This window comes from Ricinus communis, chromosome 7, assembly GCF_019578655.1.
Source record: "Ricinus communis isolate WT05 ecotype wild-type chromosome 7, ASM1957865v1, whole genome shotgun sequence".
NCBI classification, from domain to species: Eukaryota; Viridiplantae; Streptophyta; class Magnoliopsida; order Malpighiales; family Euphorbiaceae; genus Ricinus; species Ricinus communis.
Genome location: NC_063262.1, coordinates 8938959 through 8962949, shown reverse-complemented (window position 1 = coordinate 8962949; position 23991 = coordinate 8938959). Strand labels below are relative to the sequence as shown.

Sequence of the window (23991 nt, the reverse complement as noted above, 5' to 3'; positions counted from 1 at the left end):
TCCCAAATACTTGAAAAGGAAGAAGAGAGATAAAGAAAAGAAAAATGGCTTGAAAGCTACTTAGAGTGATGCATCCTCATCATCTAATAATGAGAGTGAGAGAGAAGAGGAGGCTAATCTTTACTTCATGGCCAACTTAGAAGATTCACATGAGGTATGCTCCACTTCTCATTCATACACTTCTTTTTCTTATTCATCTTCTCATTCTTTTGGTGATGATGTGTTGGATGATGAGGATGAGTCTTGCTCATGCATGTGTAATGATATAGATCATGTGAGGTCTAAACCTCAAGTAAAAGTGGCTAAGAAGACCAATCCCAAGGTTACTTACCACTATTGCATGAGAGTTGGACATATCAATGTTAAATGCCAAATAAGGAAGATGCATATCTTCATAGATGGATTTTCCAAAGCTAACTTCAAAGGACTCAACTTTGTTTGGGAACCTAAATCAAGTGACTAATCTTCTTTTGTAGGTGGGTCTTAAATCCATAAGCACAAATCTTTGGCATGTTGATAGTGGACGTTCAAGGCATATTGTTGGGTGACAAAGCCTCTTTGTAAATGTCAAGAACTATGATGGAGACAAAGTCACATTTGGAAATGATGCCAAGGGTAAGGTAATTGGCATTGGCTCCATTAGTAAGCATGGTAAATCTTTCATTGATGATGTTTTCTTAGTTGATGGATTGAAACATAATTTGTTAAGTGTAAGGCAATTGTGTGACAAAGATAACACAGTTACTTTTGACTCCAATGAATGCCTTGTCAATGCCCTAGTGGATGACAATGTGATATTTAAAGGAGAAAGAAGTGGCAACACCTACATAATTAACCTACACAAAGTTGCTAATCAATCTTTCAAGTGTCCCATGTCTATTAGTGATAAATCTTGGCTATAGCATAGAATACTTGGTCATACAAGTATGAAGCTTCTGCACAAATTAGCCAAAAAAGAGCTAGTGAATGGACTTCCCAAAGTGAAGTTCATCAAAGACAAGCCTTATCAACCATGTCAAATGGAAAAACAATATATATCATTCTTTAAGTCTAAAACCATTGTAAGTGCCTTTAGACTACTTCAAGTACTACATATGGACTTGTTTGGACCTATAAGAATAGCTAGTTTGGGTGAAAAATCATAGGCATTTGTGATTGTTGATGACTACTTTAGATTTACTTGGATTTATTTTCTTGCTCATAAGAATGAAGTCTTTAACATTTTCAAATCATTTGCAAAGTGTGTTCAAAATGAAAAAGAATATTTGATTTCCTCCATAAGAAGTGATCGTGGAAAAGAATTTGAAAATGATCTTTTTGAAAACTTTTGCAAAGAATTTGGAATTTCACATAATTTTTCATCTTCTAGGACACTACAATAAAATGGAGTTATGGAAAGAAAAAATAGAACACTAGTGGAAATGGCTGGAACAATAATCAACGAGTATAAACTTCCTTCTTACTTTGTGGCGAAAATCGTTAACGCTAGTTATTATGTTACAAATAAAGTTTTCAAAAGACCTTTATTAAATAAAGCTTCTTATGAGCTTTGAAATAGAAAAAAGTCTAAAGTTTCATATTTTAGAGTATTTAGATGCAAATGCTACATTTTGAATACCAAGGATAATCTTGAAAAATTTGACTCTAAAACTGATATTGGAATATTCCTAGGCTATTCCACTTCAAGCAAAGCTTATAGAGTTTTTAACAAACGTACGGTCGTAGTTGAAAACTCTATGAATGTTGTTTTTATAAATCAAGTAAGCTTAATCTTGGGAAATGTACTTGTGTGAATGATCTTGTAAGTGCATTTGAGGAGCTTAATATGAACCTTGATGACCCATCAAAAGAGGTTGACAAATCCATAGAGGAGAATCAAGAAAATCAATAAAATGATGATGCAAATCAAGATCCTCAAGCATTATAGAATTCACAAAGTCTTCCCAAGGAGTGGAACTTCAAAAAGGATCATCTCCCACTCAAGTTATTGGAGACTTATCAGAAGGTGTAAATACTCGTTCTATACTAGTAGCTTTAAATAATCTAGCATTTGTTTCTCAATTTGAGCCAAGGACTATTAATGAGGCTCTAAATGATGAGAGTTGGGTGATTATTATGCAAGATGAACTCAACTAATTTGAGAGAAATAAAGAATGGAAACTTATTCCTAGACCTAAGGATTACCAAATAATTGAGTGTAAATGAGTGTTTAGAAACAAGTTTGATGAACAAGGCTTTTCACAAGAAACAAAGCTAGATTGGTTGCAAGAGGTTACAACCAAGAGGAAGACATTGATTATGATGAGACCTTTACTCCGGTTGCTAGATTAGAAGCTATTAGGATATTCTTGGCTTAAGCATGTCGCATGAATTTTAAAGTATTTCAAATGGATGTGAAAAGTGCATTCTTAAATTGGTTTATTGAGGAGGAAGTCTATGTTGAGCAACCTTATAGTTTTGAAAGTCATAAATTTCCTAATCATATTTTTAAATTGACTAAAGCCTTGTATGGATTGAAACAAGCCCCTAGAGCTTGGTATGAAAGGCTTAGTTCCTTTTTAATAGAAAATGAGTTTTTAAAAGGAAAGGTTGATATTATACTATTTGTAAAGAAACACAAGCATGATACTCTAATTGTTCAAATTTATATTGATGGTATTGTGTCTGGTGTTACTAATGAATTTCTTTATGAGAATTTTGCTAAGTGTATGACTAGAAAATTTGAAATGAGCATGATAGGAGAGCTCAAGTTTTTTCTTGGTCTTCAAATCAAACAAAGCAAGGATGAAATATTTATCAACCAATCCAAGTACACAAGAGAACTCTTAAAGGGATTTAAGATGAGATGGTTGCAAAATAGCCAAAAATCCCATGAGCGTCACAACAAAATTAGACAAAAATGAGAAGGGTAAGAGGGTAAATAAAAAGCTCTATAAAGGTATTGATCAGATCTCTCTTATATTTAACCGCCTCTATACTCGATATTATGTATAATATTTTTCTATGTGCTAGATTTCAATCATGTCCTAAAGAGTCTCACTTGATTGCCGTTAAAAGAATTTTAAAATATTTGCATAGTACTTTGCATTTAGGTCTTTGGTATCCTAGAGAAACGTCTTTTAATATTATAGGTTATTCGAATGCCGATTATTGTGGGAAGTTTTTTAGATAAAAAGAGCTCTTCCGGAACTTATCACCTGTTAGGTGAATGTTTAGTATCTTGGTTTAGTAAGAAACAAGTTTCAATTACTCTCTTCACCGCGGAAGTCGAATATATGATGAGGGGTTGTTGCACACAAATACTTTGGATGAGGCAACAATTAAGAGATCATGGGAGAAAGGTTGATCATATTCCTATAAAGTGTGACAAGATTAGTGCTATAAATCTTTCTTAGAATCTCATTCAACATTCTAAGAGTAAACATATAGATATTAGGCATCACTTTTTGAGAAATCATGTGCAAAATGGTGATGTTATTTTAGAATTTATTGATACAACTAACCTTTTAGCCGACATCTTTACAAAACCTCTTAATAAGTAGAGATTAAGTTACATTAAAAGAGAATTAGGAATGATTGATGGAAGCACTCTAAGTTAGCCCTCTTATATAAAATTCTCTAAATTCTTGAAGTTCTTAGTAATCTCTTATGTGAAGAAATTTTATTTACATCTTTATATTGATGTTTGAGTATTAAAATCTCACTTTGCATATGAGATGCATTCTTAAACACTATGCATTTTAATACTCTTAAAGAACAAGTGTGATCAACCCTAATCTTGCATGAAATTGATAAAATTTGCATTTTCTTTTGAAGAGCGTGCTCGCGGTTTAGAAGGATGCTCGCACTTTACAAGTCACTATGAACTTGGAAACTAACTTCTAAAATGCGACTCCAGTTCCTAAAAATTATAGCTGTTATGACTGATTTTTAAATAGTGCGATCGTGCTTCTCGAGCGTGCCCGCGCTTCTCCTTTTTTTCTATAAACAATAGTCGTTATAGCTTATTTCAAATTGAGTTTTAAATTCAAAACTAGCCCCTTTTTTTTATCTCCTTGAAGGCTATATAAGACTCATACTATAGAGAATCATCACTCTTTACATACATTATCATTCAAACCTTCAAAACTCTTGTTTTCTCTACATCAAACCTTTAAAAATATTCTTCAAATCCTTCTATCTCAATCACGAGGTCAAAAAAATATGTTGATAGAGGTTCTTCTTCTTCTGAATCTATTCTAGAGAGGATGAAATGTGTTGATAATAAAGCCAGAATAAATTTTATGAAGATAGAATGAAAGGAGACTCAAGCAAATCGATTCTTTGATAAGGAAGCACTTATCAAACTTGGTATCTCTGAAGAGGTACATTCTCTCCTAAAAATGTAGGTTTAGAAGAATTTTTCCTACCCTAATCCTTAGATTTAGGACATGAAAATCTTACTAAGGAACTTCTCTCCACCTTAGTGATCAACAAAAAAGGGATAAAGATGAGTGCTATGGATAGAATTTAGGCTTTTTGGATTCCAATCCATCTTTCCATCATTGGAAACTTTATTGAAATGCCTATTTCTCGTGCCCAATGTTTGATAAATATCCACTAAAGACACTCACTCCAAAGACTCTATCTCAAAAGACCTTAAATCTTTTGTTCATTGGATTATGCATAGGATGATAGCCATAAATATCTATGCAAGAGAGAATGAGATGGAAAAAGTACCTCAAAAGGATCTCATATTCCTATATGTCATGAACAATGGTAAGCGAATTCTCACTTCTAAATTCTTTTTCAATCATCTTCTTCATCTTCGAAGCACTCAAAAAGGACTGGCAATAAAGTCTTTAAGTGTGAGTGTGCTAGAGGCTGATTACCTTAAATAATCATTATAGATGCAATAAATATAAAGTGCACGACTGTTTGACTTCTGATCTAGATGATTGTGCAGGTATTAAAGGGACCTAGATTATCTTAGGTTCTTAGCTAAGCTGATGCAGTTTTGCTAAATCAACACGCAGAGCTAATTAATGAGCTAAAGACTAATAATGAGCTAAGAATGTAAAATTAAGTTATGAGCATGCAATTATGAGCTAAGGATGTGAAATTGAGTTTAAGGAATAAAGCTATGAGCTAAATTACTGTAAGCTAAGAGCGATGATGTAAATGTGTAAGCTAAGGAACTTAATTGCAATAAGTACAAGTACAAATAATAATTGGAAAGCTTCAAGAATTAATTACATAAAGCAATTGACTTACAAGAGTAATTGAATGTAACAGTTGAGAGCTTTAAACATACTGTAAAATAAAGCTGAGGATTGCTTAACTATCCTAAGGATTACTTTTTCTAAACTAAGGATTATTGTCTAATCTATTGATAGCTTTCTAATCTAAGGATAAAGATAAAGTTTATATACTCTAAGTCTGTTTTGTTTGATTGGTTGATTGGTTGGTTAGGATTTGCTCACTAGAGGGTCATTGCCTATTTATAGACTTCCATTGTTGGAAAGATGCTCTGGTATATTCTTAATCACAAGCTTGGTCCTCAATTAACTCCCTACCTAGAGAGGATATCCTGTTGCTTTTCACATTTTGCACATGTTGATGATGTAACTTCCTTGCTCCATTCCTTTACTCCTCTCAACTTCCTAATCTTATTTCTCTCCACTTTCTACTTCTGCTTAACTTCCTTCCTCACATATTATAAACATGTTTTTTTTCATATAGATATGCTTCACTTCCATATCTTTTTCTCCTTGGCTGACACTTGTATTTCTTTCTTTCCACTTTTCAAGAACGTGTTTCAAGCTTTCAGAAGATTCTGTAACTATTTTCCATCTTCATGCTTTCTTATTTATCACATGTCAATAATCCTTAAGAATTATAAAACCAACTCCTAGCAAATGGGCCGAGGATTTACACATGGGTGAGGATTCCAGATATGGGTCAAAATCCATGGGCTTCAAGATTTAAATCAACATCAAATGGGCTCTCTTTATGGGCCTAACAAAATTTAATGGGTTTGGACTAGTACTAAATTTAGGGTATATGTATATATATATGCTTACCCCAAATTTAGTATTGGTCTAAATCCATTTAAGATTAAATCTATTTAAATTAAACAAAATTTTTTATAAATCAAAATGAAAATTTTATACTTAACTATGAAACATCATTTGTACACTGATATTCATATAATTTTTAAATCTTCTTTTATGAGATGAAATTTGAAAAGAATATATGACATATACTAATCTTTTTTTACGAGATAATTTTTTATTTTATTTTAGACAAGCAAAATGCTCGTATTTAGTTCTCTAAATAGTTTTTTTTAGTTATTGTGAGCTTATTATTCTTTGTGATTTTTGTTTTTCTATTAGTTTCATTTTTAATAAAATTATGTTTTATTTTATTATTCATATTTATATAATAAAAACAAGCGAAATATTAAGAAGTATTAATATTATAAATGGTTCAAGCTTGGTTGGGCTCAGCTTGTTTTTAACTCGTTCTAGTTTGTTCAAAATATCTCAAACTCAAGACGATGTCGATCATAAATATGATTTCATCAAACCGAGTTTGAAGAATGACGTATTTAGATTGACTCAGCTCATTTTCACCCCTAATATGATATTAGTTAATAATTGTTTAATTTCAAATAGCTATGTTTATGTACTTAGTAATTTTTTTGAGTAATTATTGATTGCTTTTGGAATTTCTAATAGTTACAGTTGATATCAACTCTAATTTGCAGCTTTTCTTAAGCAATTATATTAATATAAATACAATGAGTAAATTATTCCTTTTAATTTTTAATATTTTAAATTAAAAAAAATTAAAAAATCATAAATCTTCTTTTTATTATAATTTTAACTTTTTCTCGTTTCTAACTGATATTTGAATTGGTAATTAAATATATAAACAACAATAACTATAGACAATTTTATTAAACACAATTATTAACTAGCCATCAGTTATCAGTTACTACTGACTACCAATTATACCAAATACCAACTATCTGCAACAATTTAATCAAACATGCCACTACCTAATTTTTATTTCAACAAATTTTTCCATTAATATTAATCAATTATAGTTTTAAAATTAATGTAAAATCTTAATATAATAACAAAAGATTTAGAAGTTATTCTCTTTTACTAATATACTTAGTAAGATAAGAAAATTACTAATTTGTTTTTTCCTTTTCAATTTAAAAAATTCTTAAGTAAATTATGGTACGTATCACTTAAAAAATTGATGGTACATAAATGTAACTCGTTGGTCAAAAACAACTATTCAGAGTTCCTAGAGCTCCCTGTAAGGCTTGTTGGAAAACCCGTTGTCGGACTTGATTAATCGTTCTTTATTGTTTGAAATGAATGGTTTCATTTTTTTTTTAAATTTCTAATTGTTCCAAAGTCTTATAAGTTGAATTAATCAAATTCCACTTTATACATTCATTCCAAACTTATGTGCTTCTATTTCCACTTTCCGTAAGCGGGCTCAGGCTTTTGAATACTTTTTGACAAGTGCCTTTATTCGATATGTCTACATATAATATGCATAAGTGTTTTAATAGTATTATAAAAATAAAATTCAAGTGTTTGTTAAGTTAAATAAAAAAATAAAACTATTTAAAGATTATTAAAAAATAAAATTTAGGTATTTGTTAAGTCAAATTGAAAGTTAAAGTATTAAAGTGACTAAATTATCAAAGTTTAGATATCTAAGTATGTATTTTACTTCTTTTTTTTAATTGTGAAATTTTAATTCATTAAGCCATGAACTTTTTGATTTTATTTTATTGAGCTTTTTAATTTTTATTGTGTTTCATTGAGCTCTTATACTTTTATATTTACTTTTATTGAGAACCTAATAGTCCTTAATCAAGATATAAATAAAAATATAAGAGCTCAATAAAATAAATGAAAATATTATGAAACATGTGAAATTTTTTTTTTAATAAAGCAAAAAATAAAGATCCAAGAGCTCAATAAAATAAAATAAAAGTTTAAGAGCTCAATAGAAAAAACTAAAAAAATTTAAGAACTTAATAATGAATTTTATCTAAAAATAAAAATACAACTTACTCAATTAAAAAAAAGTACAATCAAGAGATATAAAAGAGTTATTTTAATAATAAATATGTAAGCTCATATATTTCAATTAGATTTTATAACTCACTAATCATTATACTTTATAAATAATTCAAATTTAAATATAAAGTTTTCTAATAAATACTTGAGGTTTTAACTCCCAAAATGTTGTCCTAGGAATTTAAAAGCATATATTAAATTAGTTCTAAATTTATCATCTCTTAACAATTGGTAATTAATGTAATTGGTAATTAGTTCTCTCTCCTTACTAGGGCTAAGTTCTAAATTTATCATCTCTTAACAATTGGTAATTAATGTAATTGGTAATTAGTTCTCTCTCCTTACTAGGGCTAAGCATGGATCTCAGTGATTCTCGCCCGAACCGAATAACCGTACCGAAAAGTACCAGAACCGAAAAAACCGAAAATTTTTATAACCGAATTGAACCGATCCGAATTTTTTTACTATTACGGTATGGTACTAGTTCTTTAGTAAAAACCGTACCATAACCGTACCAGAACCGATCTGTCTTATACTGATCCGGACCAAACCGTAGAACCGAATTTTTTACATATATTTATAAATAATTATTTATATTATATAAATAATACATATATTAAAAAAATAATACATATACTCTATATAAAATTATTTTATATTTATCATTTATATAATTCAAGCAATTGTTATCGGAAATATAAAAAATAATACATATTAAAAATAACTATAATATTATAATATACTTTATACTCTATAAAAAATATAAGTTATATATATTAATATGTCACATAGTATATTGATACTAGTAATCTAGTATACATAATATAATACTAGATTTAAAATTTATTTACTATCTAGAAATTTTTGACAAGTTAATTAAAAATTATTTAATTTAATAAAAAGTTATATAAATTAGTAAAAATTATAAAAAGATATTATTATATAAATCTAATATTATTTACACTATATTTATTAATAAAATAATTTTAAATTATATAATATTTTTATTTTAAGAATAATAATATTAATTATACTAAAAGTATTAATTTATATAAATATTAAAATTAAGAAATAAATATTTTAAAAATAATTTTTATATTATTATACTAATAAAACTTAAAAATTAAATATTTAGAAATAATTAATTTATTAACTTTAAAATATTATAAATTAATATTAAAATATAAAAAAATATTAAATTATATTTATAAATTTAATTTATTTTTTTTGAAAAGGATTAAACAAAATTTGAGAAATAATTGTCAAAACTTCTTTTAACAATATAGAAGTTATTTACTTCCTACAGCAGCAGAGGTCCTCATTTGTTGTGAAGATTGGCTTAGAAGTTCAAATAAACCTATCCAACTAGAAGAATCAATAGAGGATATTGAAAGCATAGAGTCATGTATTTTTATTGTTGATGCTGTTAAGTCTTATTGACGTAATTTTTTACTTTTATTGTAGAAATTATTCAAGATCATGAGATTGGTGAGTCCCTTATGCCAAGATTAAATGTGGAGTGCTAATTTTGAGGGGAGGTAATAACATTCCTTTGCTAATTTTGAACATGTATTTTAGTGCTATATAAAGTTTATAAATTTATTTATTTTAATAATTGCCATCTGTAAAATATTTTTATGTTAGCAGTAATATATATTTTAATAGTTTGTATTTGAATATTGAATGAATTATTGTATTTGCAAGTGATTGAATTGCGAAACAGGTTGTTTAAGAATGTGATTGCAATTTTAATTCAGATTTTCATGCTACTTTTTTTAGGTTGGTAATCATATTTTTTCTAAATGTATTTGATTAAAGACGAGATTAAAGTTGTAATTTTTAAATTTTTTAAAACCGAAAATAGCACCGAACCGAATTGTATTGAACCGTAAAATTGGTACAATACAGTATTGGATCCTTTTATGTTTAGTACGGTACTGGTACCTTTAATTTTAAAATAACCAAGGTTTGGTATAGTACTGGTGATTTATAAATAACCGAATTAGACCGATCCGTGCTCAGCCCTACTCCTTACCGTTCTTTCATCTTTTCCACCAATTTTATTTTTTAACCCAACAAATGGCGCTACCACCACAGAAACGAAACCCATGCCACTGTGAGTCTATCTATATAGGTATTGAAGAGTACTAGTGCTAGAGGAGTGAGAAATCAGCATTCAAAGCTTACGGTTTCCATTGCTTTCTTCTCCAAATCTCATCGATCGACGGTGCTACTTTTAACAATGAGTTTGTCTGCCTTAACTCAGTCACCCCCTAAAGTTACAATGTTTGTCTAGCCATCCTCAGTTTTTTGCCATTGATGAGAGAGAAAGAGAGAAAATGCTGGTATTTTTTTTAATCGTAAGGTTTTACTTTCTGCCATGAATAGAAAATATTACTTTTATACATCAATGGTTGATTGTATTTGTGAATTTGTTATTGGTGGTGGATCTATTATTAATGGCGCAGGTTCGCTGGTTGATTATTAATAAAGTTGTTATTACATTTATGGATCTGAGTTTTAGTGAGAAAATGAAAAAATTAAACGATTGAATTTGACTATTCCAGAATTGAATTTTTCTTTCTCGTTTCATTAGTTTGTTTGATTAGTGAGAGAATAATTTATAGTTAGACTTCTTTTCTTATTTGATTACCGAGAAAATAAAAGAAAATTGGTTTTGTTTATGCTTGGTTAGTGAGAAAATAAAGAAAAGTTAGTATTTATTTGATTTTTGATTAGTGAAAATTTAAATTTTAGTCTATTTATTTTTAGTCAATTTATTCTTAGTCCTTTAATAATGACATGGCATATATTTTATAATATTATAAATTAAATATTTTTATACATATGCACCACATAATCATTCGGATAATATTTTTTTACTAGAAAAATAGCACGAAAGGCTTTTATGATTCTAAAATTAAAGTTCAGACGATTTAGTACAAATTAAAAATTAATGACTTTACTGATACCGGCTTCTTTCTTTTATTTAAATTTCAAAATACAAGTCTAATCCTTTTAATTATTAATTTAATAATTAGTTATCACAGAAAAAAAACCCCTTCATAATTAACACAAATATCATTCATTAAAAAAAAAAAAACCCTAATGTCATTAGTTATAAAAGTTAAATTTTTAAATCTATGTGTAAATTAAAAAATGATCTTAGGAGAAGTACCAAATTATTTTTTTTAAAACAAAAAAAATAAAAAATAAAAAATAAAAAGTAAATAGAGAGTATTTATATGTAATGCTAAAACATGTGCCCACATCAAACTCAAGTCTCTTCGGATCTCAAAAATGGTGTACATACATTATTAATCGTCTTTGTCTTAAGCCCTAATTGGGAAGACTAATCATGTTTAGTGTATGTAAATTAGGTGGACAATTGGGTCCATTAAGTAGATTGTCCACACTGGATTTCACGTGATTTTATTTTATTTTTTCTTTTGGTACAATTCAATATATTCATCAGCTTATCCGATAGCAATTCTGCCCCTACACCCTTGTCGGCTTTTCTCCCTTCATTAATTAATGCATGGTTTTTAATTTTTTCGTGATTAATTGCCTCATAATAATAACCCAAAAAAACAATTATTATTTCTTTTCTTTATCATATATCACATCATAATGCAACAAAAGTAAAATTTAGGGTCAGGACTGTGGCAGCTTCAGTTCATCTTCTCTAGGTATCTTTTAACAATATATCATTATATACCATTTTATTTTTATTTTGTTAATTCTCTGGGTTTCTCTTTTTCTTCCTTTTAAACTTAGAATTTCCAAGTGGGCATCCAAATGCTTTGCAACAATGTCATAAATTCTGCTTTCAAGACATACTTGAATTAGGGGACCCAGAAATCTAACATTGCTAGAAGCTGTTCCCTCACTGGCCTCTAAAATCTGAATAATTTCATTTCACCGCTAGCCCTATTGTTTCTCCTTCTACTACTCCACTATAAGCTTCCCAACAAATGAATAATTCTAATTTAATAATTACGACAAGTGTCAAACCCAATTATTGTTTTATATTTTTAATTAATTGATATCTCTCAATGACTCAAAAATAAAATTTTAGAAAAAAATCTTTAGGAATTTATAAAATTAAAAATTAATGATAGTTTAATCGGTAATATATTATTAAGAAAAACTTCAATAAACTATTATGTGATTTAACATATTTTTATTTTAGAATTTATGGTTTTTTGTTTGTCACTTTGGTACTATATGAATATGACTATTAGCAAATTACGGTTAAATTGCATAACACCGTTAGCAAGTACTGACGTGGTAGTTAGAAGAACATTGATTATTGTGTACCACTTCAAAATTTCTTAACGGTATTGTACAATTTAGTCGTTATTTACTAATAGTCATATTCACTAGATATTAAAAAAAATCACAGACTATAAAATAAAAATACGTTAAACTGTTAAATTACAAGGTAATTAATAAAAATTTTAATTATATCATACAAGAATGACTAGTTCAAATTTTAATATTTTCTTCATTTTTAAGTGGGAAGAAAAAAAGAAATCTAGAATATGAGTATACATAAAGCATAAAAAAGAAAGGAGATCCAAAAAAAGGAAAATCAACCAAGAAAAACCTTTGGACTAAATTACATGAGCTGAAAATATTAATGCAAAGGAAACAAGAAAGGGGAAAAGGAAGAAGTGTATGTACTGTAATTAAGTGAAGACCTGGCCCTAACTAGATAACAATGTAGAGATTTATAGTCATGAAATTGTAGGTTGCCATAGGAGGGTCATGTCTACACTAGCATCTTTCATTCAAAGACAGTAGTGAGACATTGATATCGACACTTACAAGACCACATTTGTTCACGTAGAATTACTACAAAATTTAGGTCATAATCGATTGTAACACATGTCCAAGTATATGGGTAACAAAGTACTAGTCCAATTCTCTATATAAGATATCAAGTTTCAACGGCCTACACCAAATCAAGAATCAATACTCAAGAAAAAAGATCAAACAAAACTACACAAGGCTTTCTTTTCTTGCAAGTGAAAAATGGCTAAAGTCCCATGCAAGCATCTTGTTCTTGTAGCCCTTTTCCTGCTTTGCTTTGTTTCTATTGGTGCAAGAGGTGATAAATTAAATTCTTGCCATATACAGTTTTCTGAATTCTTGAATCTTTATGTTTTAAGATTATTAATCTTTGCTTTCTTTCTGTTCTATATTGCAGCAAGGAGTTTAAGAGTGGCTAGTAACAACAATCAAGTAGAGATGAAACATCAAGATCTTTCTACACCCAAAGAAAATGAGGTGCAGGAGGCGCCCGTGCCGGTGCCGGAGGCCGAAGAATTAGTGGGAATGGATTACACTGCTCCAAGAAAGAAGCCTCCAATTCATAACTAAAATGGCAATTTTTTGTTAGAAAGCTAAAAACTTAGTCTCTTCTTAATTATTCCTACTTCCATATAAAGTTTCTGTTCTATTACCCATAGTTAGGTACACATACGTAGGAGGAGGAACAAGCTAAAGATATCTATATAATATATGATCATATATATATAAATGTAACATGGGAAGTATGGATATTGCTGTAGGATCTAGCTTATGGAGTCTTTATGTAAATTAGGTCATGTCGAGGCTTTAAAAAAAGAATTGACTGCGACACATGCTAGCTATATATCCAGATGTATCGGCTTGTAATACCTTAAATTATTTACAAATACAAATTTACACCTTTCTTTTTGGCATTAATTTTGTTATAAATAGAGTGTTCATTTAGTATTTTACACTTTGACATCGAATGATTGACACATAATTATTTAAAACTAATAAGTATGTTTCAATTATCTATCATTTTGGTACATGGTGCCCTTCAAACGCAAAGCTATTACTTCCTAGTTCAACTTCTCTTTGTGTTATTTTTCCCACTCAGTTTCTTCTTCTTTTACATTTTATCCCTCTAACCTTCTTGTTTTCTTTTTCTTACGAGTCCGTCTTTGTGTTTTCATTCTTAAATAAAAGATTAATTTTTCAAAGTGTTCTTGATAAGCACATATAGCTTCGGTTCAATCCAATAATGAAACTATATATATGATCAAAGTGCTCAATGAACATTTCAGGATTGTAGTTTAATCCACAAGATGCTGTTACACATTTCCCTTGAGTTTTCAATCAAATGCAAGTTTTTAGTGAGGATAAGATAAGGTAAGGTTCTATAAAAGTTTTAAGAGGTAAACTAGAATCTTTAATTTTATTTTTATTTTTATTTAGAAAGAATAAATATATAAGTTTAGAAGGTAATATAACATTTTTAAGATTATAACCTCCTCAATCTACCGATTTGGTGGTTTGAAATTTCAGAAGTTTTCTGAAAGTTTTCAAAAACTTTACTTTAGTTCTTTCTTCTTAAATAAGGGTTGAAAGTTAAAGACTGTGTAAAACTCTAAGAAACGCTCTATTTATAATCCAAAAGAAAGAACTTAGAGAGAGAGAGAGAGAGAGAGAGAGAGAGAGATACAGATGAACAAGAACATATATGCTAGGGATGATGAATCTCCTAGCTAGCCTAGGTTGAGATCAAGCTCATTTTTCTTAAATACTGCTATATCACCAGTAATAAACTTTTCCTACACATAAAATAACAATAATAATGGGTTAATCATGGGCTATATTAACTAGAGAAACACCATCTATGTATGCAACTTTGGATGCTCAAAACTATTTAAATGTTCAATTCTCATCTCATAATCAATGATTAGAAGTGTCTTTCTCTTTTCTTTATGAGTGGAAAATGATGAGAAGAATCTGGTGAAAAACAATAGGGAAAAGGTATGTTGGGAAAAAGAAAAAAGAAGGGTTTGTTAAGTAGGTCCATTCAATGACAGGCAACATTTCCAATCCAACATTGAAATAAATTTTGGAAAATTCTAATTAAAAAATGTATATTCTTGTTTGTGAAATAGATGGCATTGACTCTATGACAAGGTGCCAACCAGATGAGCTGATTTGGAACTCTATAATGCAGAAGATAAAAAGACTTGATTAGACTTTGCAAGAGAGTATGCATGACATTCTCTTTCAAGTTTTTTCTTTTTTCAATTTTTTATTTTAACAGAAGGAAATATCTATTACTTAATAAATAAATTATAATTAAGTGGGCATCTAATCATGAATTTGCACCAGTAATTGATAACTTTAAGGTGGGATTCAATAGCTATAGAAGAACTGCATCAAACAAGAAGTCACATGCTACATGACACATTTCTGTAATGCCTGTCAGTTCTTTTCTACCTATTCCCACTCTTCAATGTATGACAGAAAGACCCCTCTTTCAGAAAATAACAGCAAGACCAGCAAAATGTAGATGTAAAACATTTTCGTTCCAACAATTACTGAATGATGCAACAGTCAAATCGAGTATACCGTAATTTTACATCAGAAAATTTGTCCTTCATTTTTTGCTATAGAAGAGTTGCTGTAGTCACTGTTTCTGTCTTGCACCTAGGTTTTGAACAAAACAATCACTGGTTTGAACTGCACTTCTTCCACAAGTACCATGTTCCTGAGAAACTTCAGGATTGAAGCATCTAGTCCAACAGAGCAGGTCATCAGGTAAACTTCAGGGACTCAGCTCAGCACTTGAATTTATCCAGCATTACAGAGTTGAATAAGATTCCTTGCAACAAAATTGCATGCCATGAAGTGATTGCTTGAACTGCAATTGAAGAAGCTGCTTTTGATGGGATATCAAAAAGCTTCCAAAACAGCACATGTAGTAGGTTATTTTTCTGCCTCATACAATTCTCTCATAAAAAAGTATGCTAGCCTCTGCAGCTAAAACATCCTCCTCCGAAACACTTTGTACATCAGAGTCTGATATACAAAACCACTGCGGAATGGAGGGGTTGAGAGTTTCATCAGTACATTCCTTTGGTGACTTAGATATCACGCTTCTATAAACAGTATAATGCCCCCCTCCAGTTTTCCCAAAGTGCTCCACCACAGATACAAGACGGTATACCAGAGGTTGTGAAGGAACAACTGAGCTAGGTATGCCGACCTGCCAAAAAATGGAGACAAACAAATCATATAATGAAATGACCTTGAAGAGAAATTAGAACCATCACCTCTTATTTAAAAGATACCAGATGGCAATCTTTTCCATTTGTAGAGCTCTAAGAACATACATTTAATATTCTCAGCATATGATAACTGAAGTAAAAACTTTCAGTAACAAGTATCTTTTTCTTCAAGTTGATGATAGAAGTGGCAGGTTCAGGACCTACACAGAACACGACTCATTCCTAGGAAGGATGTGCCAAAAGAGTAAAATGCATTTTATGACTCTCATTAAAGGTTTGAAAAGTTAATGCCATTATAAACAGAATCTGCAACTAAGATTATGCAGCCAAACTTGGAGAAATTGTTCCATTACACTTTGATCACAAACATTACATACATTAATGAAAAGTGTAATAGTACTATTAAAACTAAGTTTGACTATTGAAGGTGCAACTGCAAACAAATCCTAATAGGCCACACTTTGTTCTGTTTCAGTAGGCAAGTAAACTAAAAGAGTAAGAGCATCAGTTCATAAAACAGCGAATAAATAGTTGAAAGACATGAGAGAGAGAGGGAGAGAGAGAGAGAGAGAGTAATATTCAAAAGGTGGTTTAAAAATTCATTCAGTAAAGATGACAGATAATGTGCTAATGTAACCGGTAACTTAAAACTGCTAAGCACTTTAGGCCTTGAGTTTAATTTGGTTATTAAATCTTGATTTGTTTAAACTGGTAAGAAAATTATTTTTTCATCCTTAATGTAGAAACTCATGACAATTTCCCACCAATGACAATCCCATGAAATGAAATGGAATTCTACATGGTTGCCACATGGATTGGATTTCTTCCCCTTCCAATTTCCATGCTAAGATTTGGCAAAGCGTGAGTAAAAACAAAGTAGGATAGAAATAATAGATACCTCAGAAATAGATAAACTCATCAACAAACTCTCATCCTTACCTTTTCTCCATCTAATTGGTCTCTGTTTACTATAAGATAAATAGATTAAAAAAAAATGATTAGAAGTCCTTTATCTTTCAATACAATCGCTCTCTTGCTTTTGAAAAAAAATTTCTTTATCCATATACTTATTCTTCTACCCATTCATCTCTCCCTCATACTGGGAAATAGCTAATAGTTAGAACTCACTAAAAGAAAATAAAAAGGTTTCTCACCAAACGGCCTTTCCCGCATTAGGCACTAATTTTCTTTTTAAAGTCTAGTTAGATTGGATAATCATTCAATTAATCACTAACTAAATCTTACATGAAATGAACCAGCTAATTCATTTTCTTCAATTTATATTTATTCTCCTATCAATGCACAAATAAAATCTTTTGACTTCATCAGGAAAGCCAAGAATGTAGGAGGCACTTATTCATCAAAGCCAAGAATAAAGGAGGAATTTGCCACAAGTGCTATGTTTTTGGGGTAGTGACAATTGAGACAAAAAAACCTCCAGAGATATGTTGCACAACTCTTGCCATAATTTAAGCGACGTGCCAAGCTAAACTAAATCTCCTAATTCTATATGGCAAGTTACTGAAGACTTCATAAGCTTCCAGCCAAAGGAACAATAAATTTTGGAACTTTAACTTGGAATTAGACCATTGAACTGAAATGGTGGTGAAGAAGTTAATTAATGGTAAAGGTTACTTCCTGCCACAGAGAACTGGACCAGAATGCCCAGATGTTTACACACTCACATAAATAAACAGACACATATCATAGCACAAACCTCTAAAGCACAAATGAATATATCCATATCAGCAATCATTCAGCCTACCTTGTCATTAGCCTGTGAGCTCATATCTGTACACATGGTGTTGGAACAGCCTTTAGTTTGGGGCAAAATGGATTCTCCAACAAAGGTTTTTATGTGTTCATTGCACTGTGATTCATCAGCTGCTAAGACCTTTGAGCAAGTACTTTGCCCATAATCACAATTTAGCATTCTTGTGTCAGGTTGAACATTTAAATAGTTCAAATGAGGGCTTCGTTTTTGACATTGCACCTTTTCCAACGTGAATGGAAGAATGTCCAAAATTAATGGAAAGCTGACATGCCCCTACAATTATCAGTACAGTAATCCACTGTTATGCTGTAAATCTCATCGCATCAATGTAAGCAAGGAAGTTAGCTTTTGGAATAAGGATATCCCCGGAAACAAAGTTAGAAGAAGCCCAAGCAATAGAAATTTGAATACCTGAAGTTTGACTAGTTCTCCAAACTGATTTATTGAAGCACGTTGCAAATGAATACACAAAATCTGCAAGTACATGATAGAACTCATGGGCATATAAAGAAAGTGCACGAATATCTAGCAAAATATGAAATGTCTGAAACAAACACAGTAAGAAGAGAACTTGATTGCAGAGGAATAAAAGGTTGGACAAAGTACCCAAATTACAAGGGCAAGTACTCTTCCAGGGCTATCCTATCCTCACAAAACAGTTTAAAGGATGTATACCAGTTTCTGATAGGTTTTAAAAACGTATTACTGCATGTTTTCCCAAGTAACCATTATCCCTTAGTCCGTCCTAAAAATTTGGAAGTAGCAAATGTAAAACACTTGCTATCTCCTCTGGTTAAGAGCATTGGCCTTATTATTGTTTCATGAAATCCCATTCAGATATTAGTCAGAGCAAAATGAATATAAAAACTTCAATGAGCATAAGGCATTGAACCACTGAAATTTACTTTGGGTTTTATTATAACAAGTAAAAAGTAAGAGTTCACACCTTCGGACAACGAGCAATGCTTAGTTGCTTTAGTGTGCGTGAAAAATTATTAGACCATGGCAAACCTTCAAGATGAGGAAGTCTATGGCAAGTACAGGAATCTTGCATGCTACATCTCCTAAGTTTTTCAATCTCTGTCTAAAACATGAAGTCAGAGAAATCAAATAAGTATGAGCCACACACACACACACACACACACATATATTCCAAGAGAAAGGTCAAACAAATTGGAAAACCAGACTAAGCCCAGTGCAAACGAGACAACATCAATTAATTAAATAAGTAAAAGGAGATGAAGTAACTTCAGGAGAAAATGACAGAATATGATTGGGGTCACATGTGCCAATGGGCTAGCTGCCAACAAATCAGAATAACCTGGATTATATAATGGAAGAATCACCTCTTTTACTCCTTCTAACATTAAATACTTTATTGCAGCAATATGCCAACATTGGCTGCAATTGTAATTCTCAACTTGTTCAGCGGAAATGAACTGCTTCAAGCAATCCTCCAACCTACATCCAGTCATCTAGCGTCATGTGTGCAAAAGTTAGAACTGGGGTATACATTTGTTACCACAAAACTAAATATTGAGATAGGAATTCAATAAAATTGAAACCTTTATTTAACATACAATGGTAGCAACACTTTCAAGGACTGGCAAAAGAGGTAAGCTATGAAAAAATTGAAAATTCAACGAAATCTGCAAAATAACAAAAGTGCAGTTAAACTATATGGAGCTACAAGATAGGAAGAGAATCAAAACAGTTAGCTGCAATCTATTTATATAGAATTCAAACTTCTTGTAAAAGGAAGACCCTGTTTCTCCAAAATTTCCCATTTTATAAACATTCAAATCAATCACTGATTTTTATTAATGAATGCAACCTTTAATAGTAATACAATTCTAGTATGTAGGCAAAACCAAAGGCAGAGAGAAATGACTGGTATATGTAGATACAAATGAAAAGTGTTGTGTGAGGGCAGCACAAACCTGAGATGAACAACTTTGACAAGCTAAAATGCTACTAAGAATTCCATCAAATGGTCCAAGGAAGTGTTGCTGCCACCTTTCTTTTTCATTCAGGATTTCCCTCCTCTTTGGGGTGAGAATCCTACAATTAGAAGAATCAAAAGAATCTGCTAGAGAACTCTGATCTGCAGGATAAGAATCTGAAAATTCTTCTCTTAAAGATGATAAGAGATGAAGAAATGCTTCTTCAGCATCCTACTCACAAAGAAATCACAAATCAGTCATTCGAACACAACTTGTTTGTTCAAAGAATATTGACGCTGCAATCACACCTGTTGGCTTCTTAAACTGAAATTTTGAATATACTCGGTCATTGCAAGCATCACTTTTCGTGGACTTAACACAACTTTCCCTTTGCCAAATGCAGATAGTTCTGTAGAAATGGAGAGCTTACGAATTAGATTCCAATGATAATGTCAAACATAATCACAAAATTTTCAGTAAAAATTTTAATAAGCTCAACAATAATTTAAAGTCTAACTAATTGTTTAGGAGCCATTGAATGAACTAATGAGAAATAATTCCACCTCTTGTAGTGAATTTGCAAGTATGGAGAATAAACTCTCAACATGGGATATAAAAGTGTTCGTAAAATTTATTAAAGAAAACTAAAATATCTGCTCACTTTCTAACATTATCCTGCATATGCATGAGAGCTTTGAATCAGTTAAAGTTGAATCTCATTGTAAGTTAAAAACAACAGTAAGAAGAATAGAGGAGTTGCAGGAGCAAATATTCCCTGCCTTCAACTGTAACTTGTAATGCATAGCATTAGCCAAGAAAGCAACACAAGCACAGTTCCATTTTCATTGAGTTGTTATTTTAAAATGTCTATTGTATATATGGTCACGTGGTATGAAATCAAACAGGGATTTGGGTAGGATATTAGTTTAAACTGCTCGTGTAGAAGTTTGCCTATTCATTATAATTAGATCTATGAGTGGGTTTAAGAACGAACTTGAGGAGGATTTAAATTGACACCTACCCAGGAGAATTTAGAATTCACACATCCATAAAAAATTTTGTCCACAATGATAGAAGTAACTTCTGCTAATAACTATAATTAGCGATATTAAACCTAAAATTCTTCAAATTCAAATCTCACAATTTAAGATTCCTTCATCCAAAGGAAATATCTGCATCACCTTCTAATAGAGCAGCCAAAGCAAATGTAAGCTGCAAACTTTCACTATACCCCACAGTGTCTGATGAATCACATTCTCCTATCACCTTTTGAAGATAAGCTTGGAAATATGAACAGCTAGCTAGAGCCTGGTAGTAAGAAAATAGAAAAAAGAGTAAAGACTTAACCTTTAACCCTTTGAATTTCTTTTGTTTCGAAATTCATTGAACTTCAATTTCCTAAAAAAGAAATAATAACAAAAGAAAGTAGCGAACTTCATAACTGGGCATTACAATTCTGTCACTTTCTACTAAATTTTCTCATCAACCAAACAAAACCCAAATTTACAAAAACTACCCACGAACCAAACAGAGATGATACCTGTAATATGACATTCAAGAAGCAATTATTGCCAAGATTTTGCAAACCAGGAACTAAATAGAGCTTCTGAAGGTGAGTTTCTCTATTAGAAAACCAAGATAATCGAGTTAAGTTATCAAAGTTGTGATCTTTTATTAAAGCCAAAATCAAACCAGCAACACCAAGAGCACCAGCCACTGGTACGTGAAATCCAGAAGAAGATGATACCCACTTCAAGTGAGATAAAGATTTGTATCCATGCCTCAAATTGCTGATGATTGAGTTTATTATTTCGTTTTTCATTTGTCAAAAGAAAAAATAAATCAAAATCAAAAGTGTCAAAATCAATTGAGAGTCTAAGACTCAAAACTCTCAAGTTGATTTTGTAGGTAGAACCCCAAACTGCAAAGTGCTCGACGAGTTTCAAATTGATTTATACTTTCATTTTTAGCTGAAATCTTATTATCGACTTTTTGAAAAGCGGGCATGGCCCGGCAAAATTAAAGGATGAAGGATCAAGATTCATAATTGGACGAATTCAATCGTAATTAGATTGCAATTTGTATTGCAAATATATTTTAAAATCTAGAAAAATGTGGTTTAACCTTTTGAATAACTTGTGATCTTTTTAATTATATTTTAGTATTTAGAGAGTTAAAATGTAAATGTTTTATATTACAGTTCACTGACATCATTAATCAATAGTTTATAATTCATTTTATTTAATATTAATATTTATTTATTAATATTTATGATTCTTCTACCCTTTTATTTCTTATTAATTTAATTCTCATTTAAAATTAGTTATATTAATTTTCAGTATATTAAAATATCATTACAAGAATCATAATATCTCTTATCGTCAAAAAATTAAACCAAAGGATCAACTTCTATGTTTTTTTATAAATTTAATTAAGTTTTTGAATTTTGAAATTTTTTAAACAATAATAATTTAAAATTCATAAAATTAATAATTTTATATTTTTTTCATAAAAAAACTAAGAAATCTGTATAATTACATAATAATAAAATAAAATAAAAATTTCACTCATCATAAATTTATTAATGCTAAGAATAAATATTTGAGTAAGTTGGCATTTTTTATTTAATAAATAAGGATAAAATAATAGATATATATTATATTATAAATTTGAATTAATTGATTAAGAATAGAGGCAAATGAACGAGAGAATATTAGAACACAACTAATATGATTGTATTTGTGTTCACTTAATACCAAAATACCACATGGTTGATTGGACTATATCCTTATAAATTGTTAGTACTTATTCCCTCCAAATACAATTGGAATTTGACTTTGACGTTCAGATATCACTAAAATTTTAAATATTTCTCTTGAAATGTGAAAATAAATTGAAAGAAATACGGCAGTAATATCGGTTCGGCCGAAAAGCCAAAAAATTGAAAAACCGAGTCAGAGTTACTCTGATATCATATTATGAAATTGAATTAATTGATTAAGAATAGAGTTAAATGAATGAGAGAGTATTAAAGCCCAACTAATAGGATTGATCTGTGTCCAACTAGTATCAAAATGACTAGAACTAACCACTTAGTTGGTTGGATCTTTATCTTATAAATTGTTAGCAATTTTTATTTTTTAGTGATGTGAGATCTCAATATATTAGTTAAATTATTATGAATTTTAAAAATTTAAAAGTTCTATAGTGACAAATTTGAGTCTAGGAAAAACCTCTTCTTTTTTTTTCAATTTGACAATTTATTATTACTAGATAAGTATGGCTCGGCTAAGTTTGGCCATGCAGAAATTAATAAGAAGGAGGAAGTTGATTGTTACATTATCACAATGGCTAGAGATACTAAATGTAATAAGCTGGTTTTTTCAGTTATATTGTAGTATAGTGGTATCATATGGTAAAAATTGTTTGAGAATGAGATATACCAATGATTTTTATTTTTTCTTAAGAAGAAAGATGATGAATGGATTAGTGTATGAAAATGATGACACGTGGAAATCAGAATTAAAGATGAATATATATGCATTTTAGCAAGTTATCCTATATGCTTGAACATGAAGGGGGTTTCAACTACACATATGATGGTAGATGGACAAGTAGTCATGTTCTCACATGTGTTACCACATCATATTAAGAATAGAACTATACAATTAAGATTTAAGCGGTTGGGAAGCCAGAACATGTTCCTACTAATTCAACAGATTTAAGATGGAGATAGTTTAAGGTACTATTATATGATCCTTGTATGTAATATCTCGAATAAAAGTCAATAATTAATTCACATCTCAATTTTTTTTGTTTAGAATTGTCTTGGAGTTCTAGATGGCACATATATTTGAGTCTCATGTGCCTGAAGTAGGTAGGCCTATATATCAATCACGAAAATGCGAAATTGCTACTAGTATTTGGTGTTTATTTATATATTACTTGGTTGGGAGGGATTATCTGCAGATGGTCGAGTGCTTTAAAGATGCAATAACTAGGAGAAATATCATCTAAATGATTGGAAAGAAAGGCATCGACCTACTATTCTAGAAGAATTTTTTTTAATATGAAGCATTCAGCAGTAAGAAATATAATTAAGAGATTTTTAGTGTACTTAA

At 30.3% G+C, this 23991-nt stretch overlaps 2 protein-coding genes across 3 annotated transcripts; one reads left to right on the top strand and one right to left on the bottom strand.

The window, feature by feature from the left end:
• Positions 1-13043: 13043 nt before the first annotated feature.
• Positions 13044-13823, top strand: LOC112536839 (protein GOLVEN 1-like). The gene is made up of 2 exons (XM_025159744.2): positions 13044-13203; positions 13303-13823. Exons 1-2 carry the CDS (start codon positions 13128-13130, stop codon positions 13473-13475), a joined length of 249 nt encoding a protein of 82 aa, XP_025015512.1. The 5' UTR covers positions 13044-13127; the 3' UTR covers positions 13476-13823.
• A 1434-nt stretch (positions 13824-15257) lies between these two features.
• On the bottom strand, positions 15258-21916 carry LOC8279077 (ubiquitin carboxyl-terminal hydrolase 27). 2 transcript variants are annotated; one of them, XM_015727608.3, is made up of 11 exons: positions 21411-21916; positions 21052-21178; positions 20179-20279; positions 19868-20101; positions 19508-19576; positions 19274-19402; positions 18874-19011; positions 18339-18401; positions 18147-18200; positions 17919-18047; positions 15258-16131 (listed from the first exon to the last, which is right to left on the bottom strand). In XM_015727608.3, exons 1-11 carry the CDS (start codon positions 21690-21692, stop codon positions 15865-15867), a joined length of 1593 nt encoding a protein of 530 aa, XP_015583094.1. In that variant the 5' UTR covers positions 21693-21916; the 3' UTR covers positions 15258-15864. The 2 variants fall into 2 exon arrangements, with proteins under 2 accessions (XP_015583094.1, XP_015583093.1); XM_015727607.3 differs by having other exon boundaries at positions 17919-18200; positions 21411-21912.
• Between the last annotated feature and the right edge of the window lie 2075 nt (positions 21917-23991).

Excerpts from the sequence above, each read along its gene's own strand:
- LOC8279077 (XM_015727607.3), bottom strand. The coding sequence starts at position 21,692 with ATGAAAAACGAAATAATAAACTCAATCATCAGCAATTTGAGGCATGGA. Across the intron at positions 20,280-21,051 it reads TTTGGCTGCTCTATTAGAAG|AACTATCTGCATTTGGCAAA; the intron begins GTGATGCAGATA and ends CCATTTCTACAG. Across the intron at positions 18,201-18,338 it reads GAGAACTAGTCAAACTTCAG|GGGCATGTCAGCTTTCCATT; the intron begins GTATTCAAATTT and ends TGATAATTGTAG.
- LOC112536839 (XM_025159744.2), top strand. The coding sequence starts at position 13,128 with ATGGCTAAAGTCCCATGCAAGCATCTTGTTCTTGTAGCCCTTTTCCTG. Across the intron at positions 13,204-13,302 it reads TGTTTCTATTGGTGCAAGAG|CAAGGAGTTTAAGAGTGGCT; the intron begins GTGATAAATTAA and ends TCTATATTGCAG.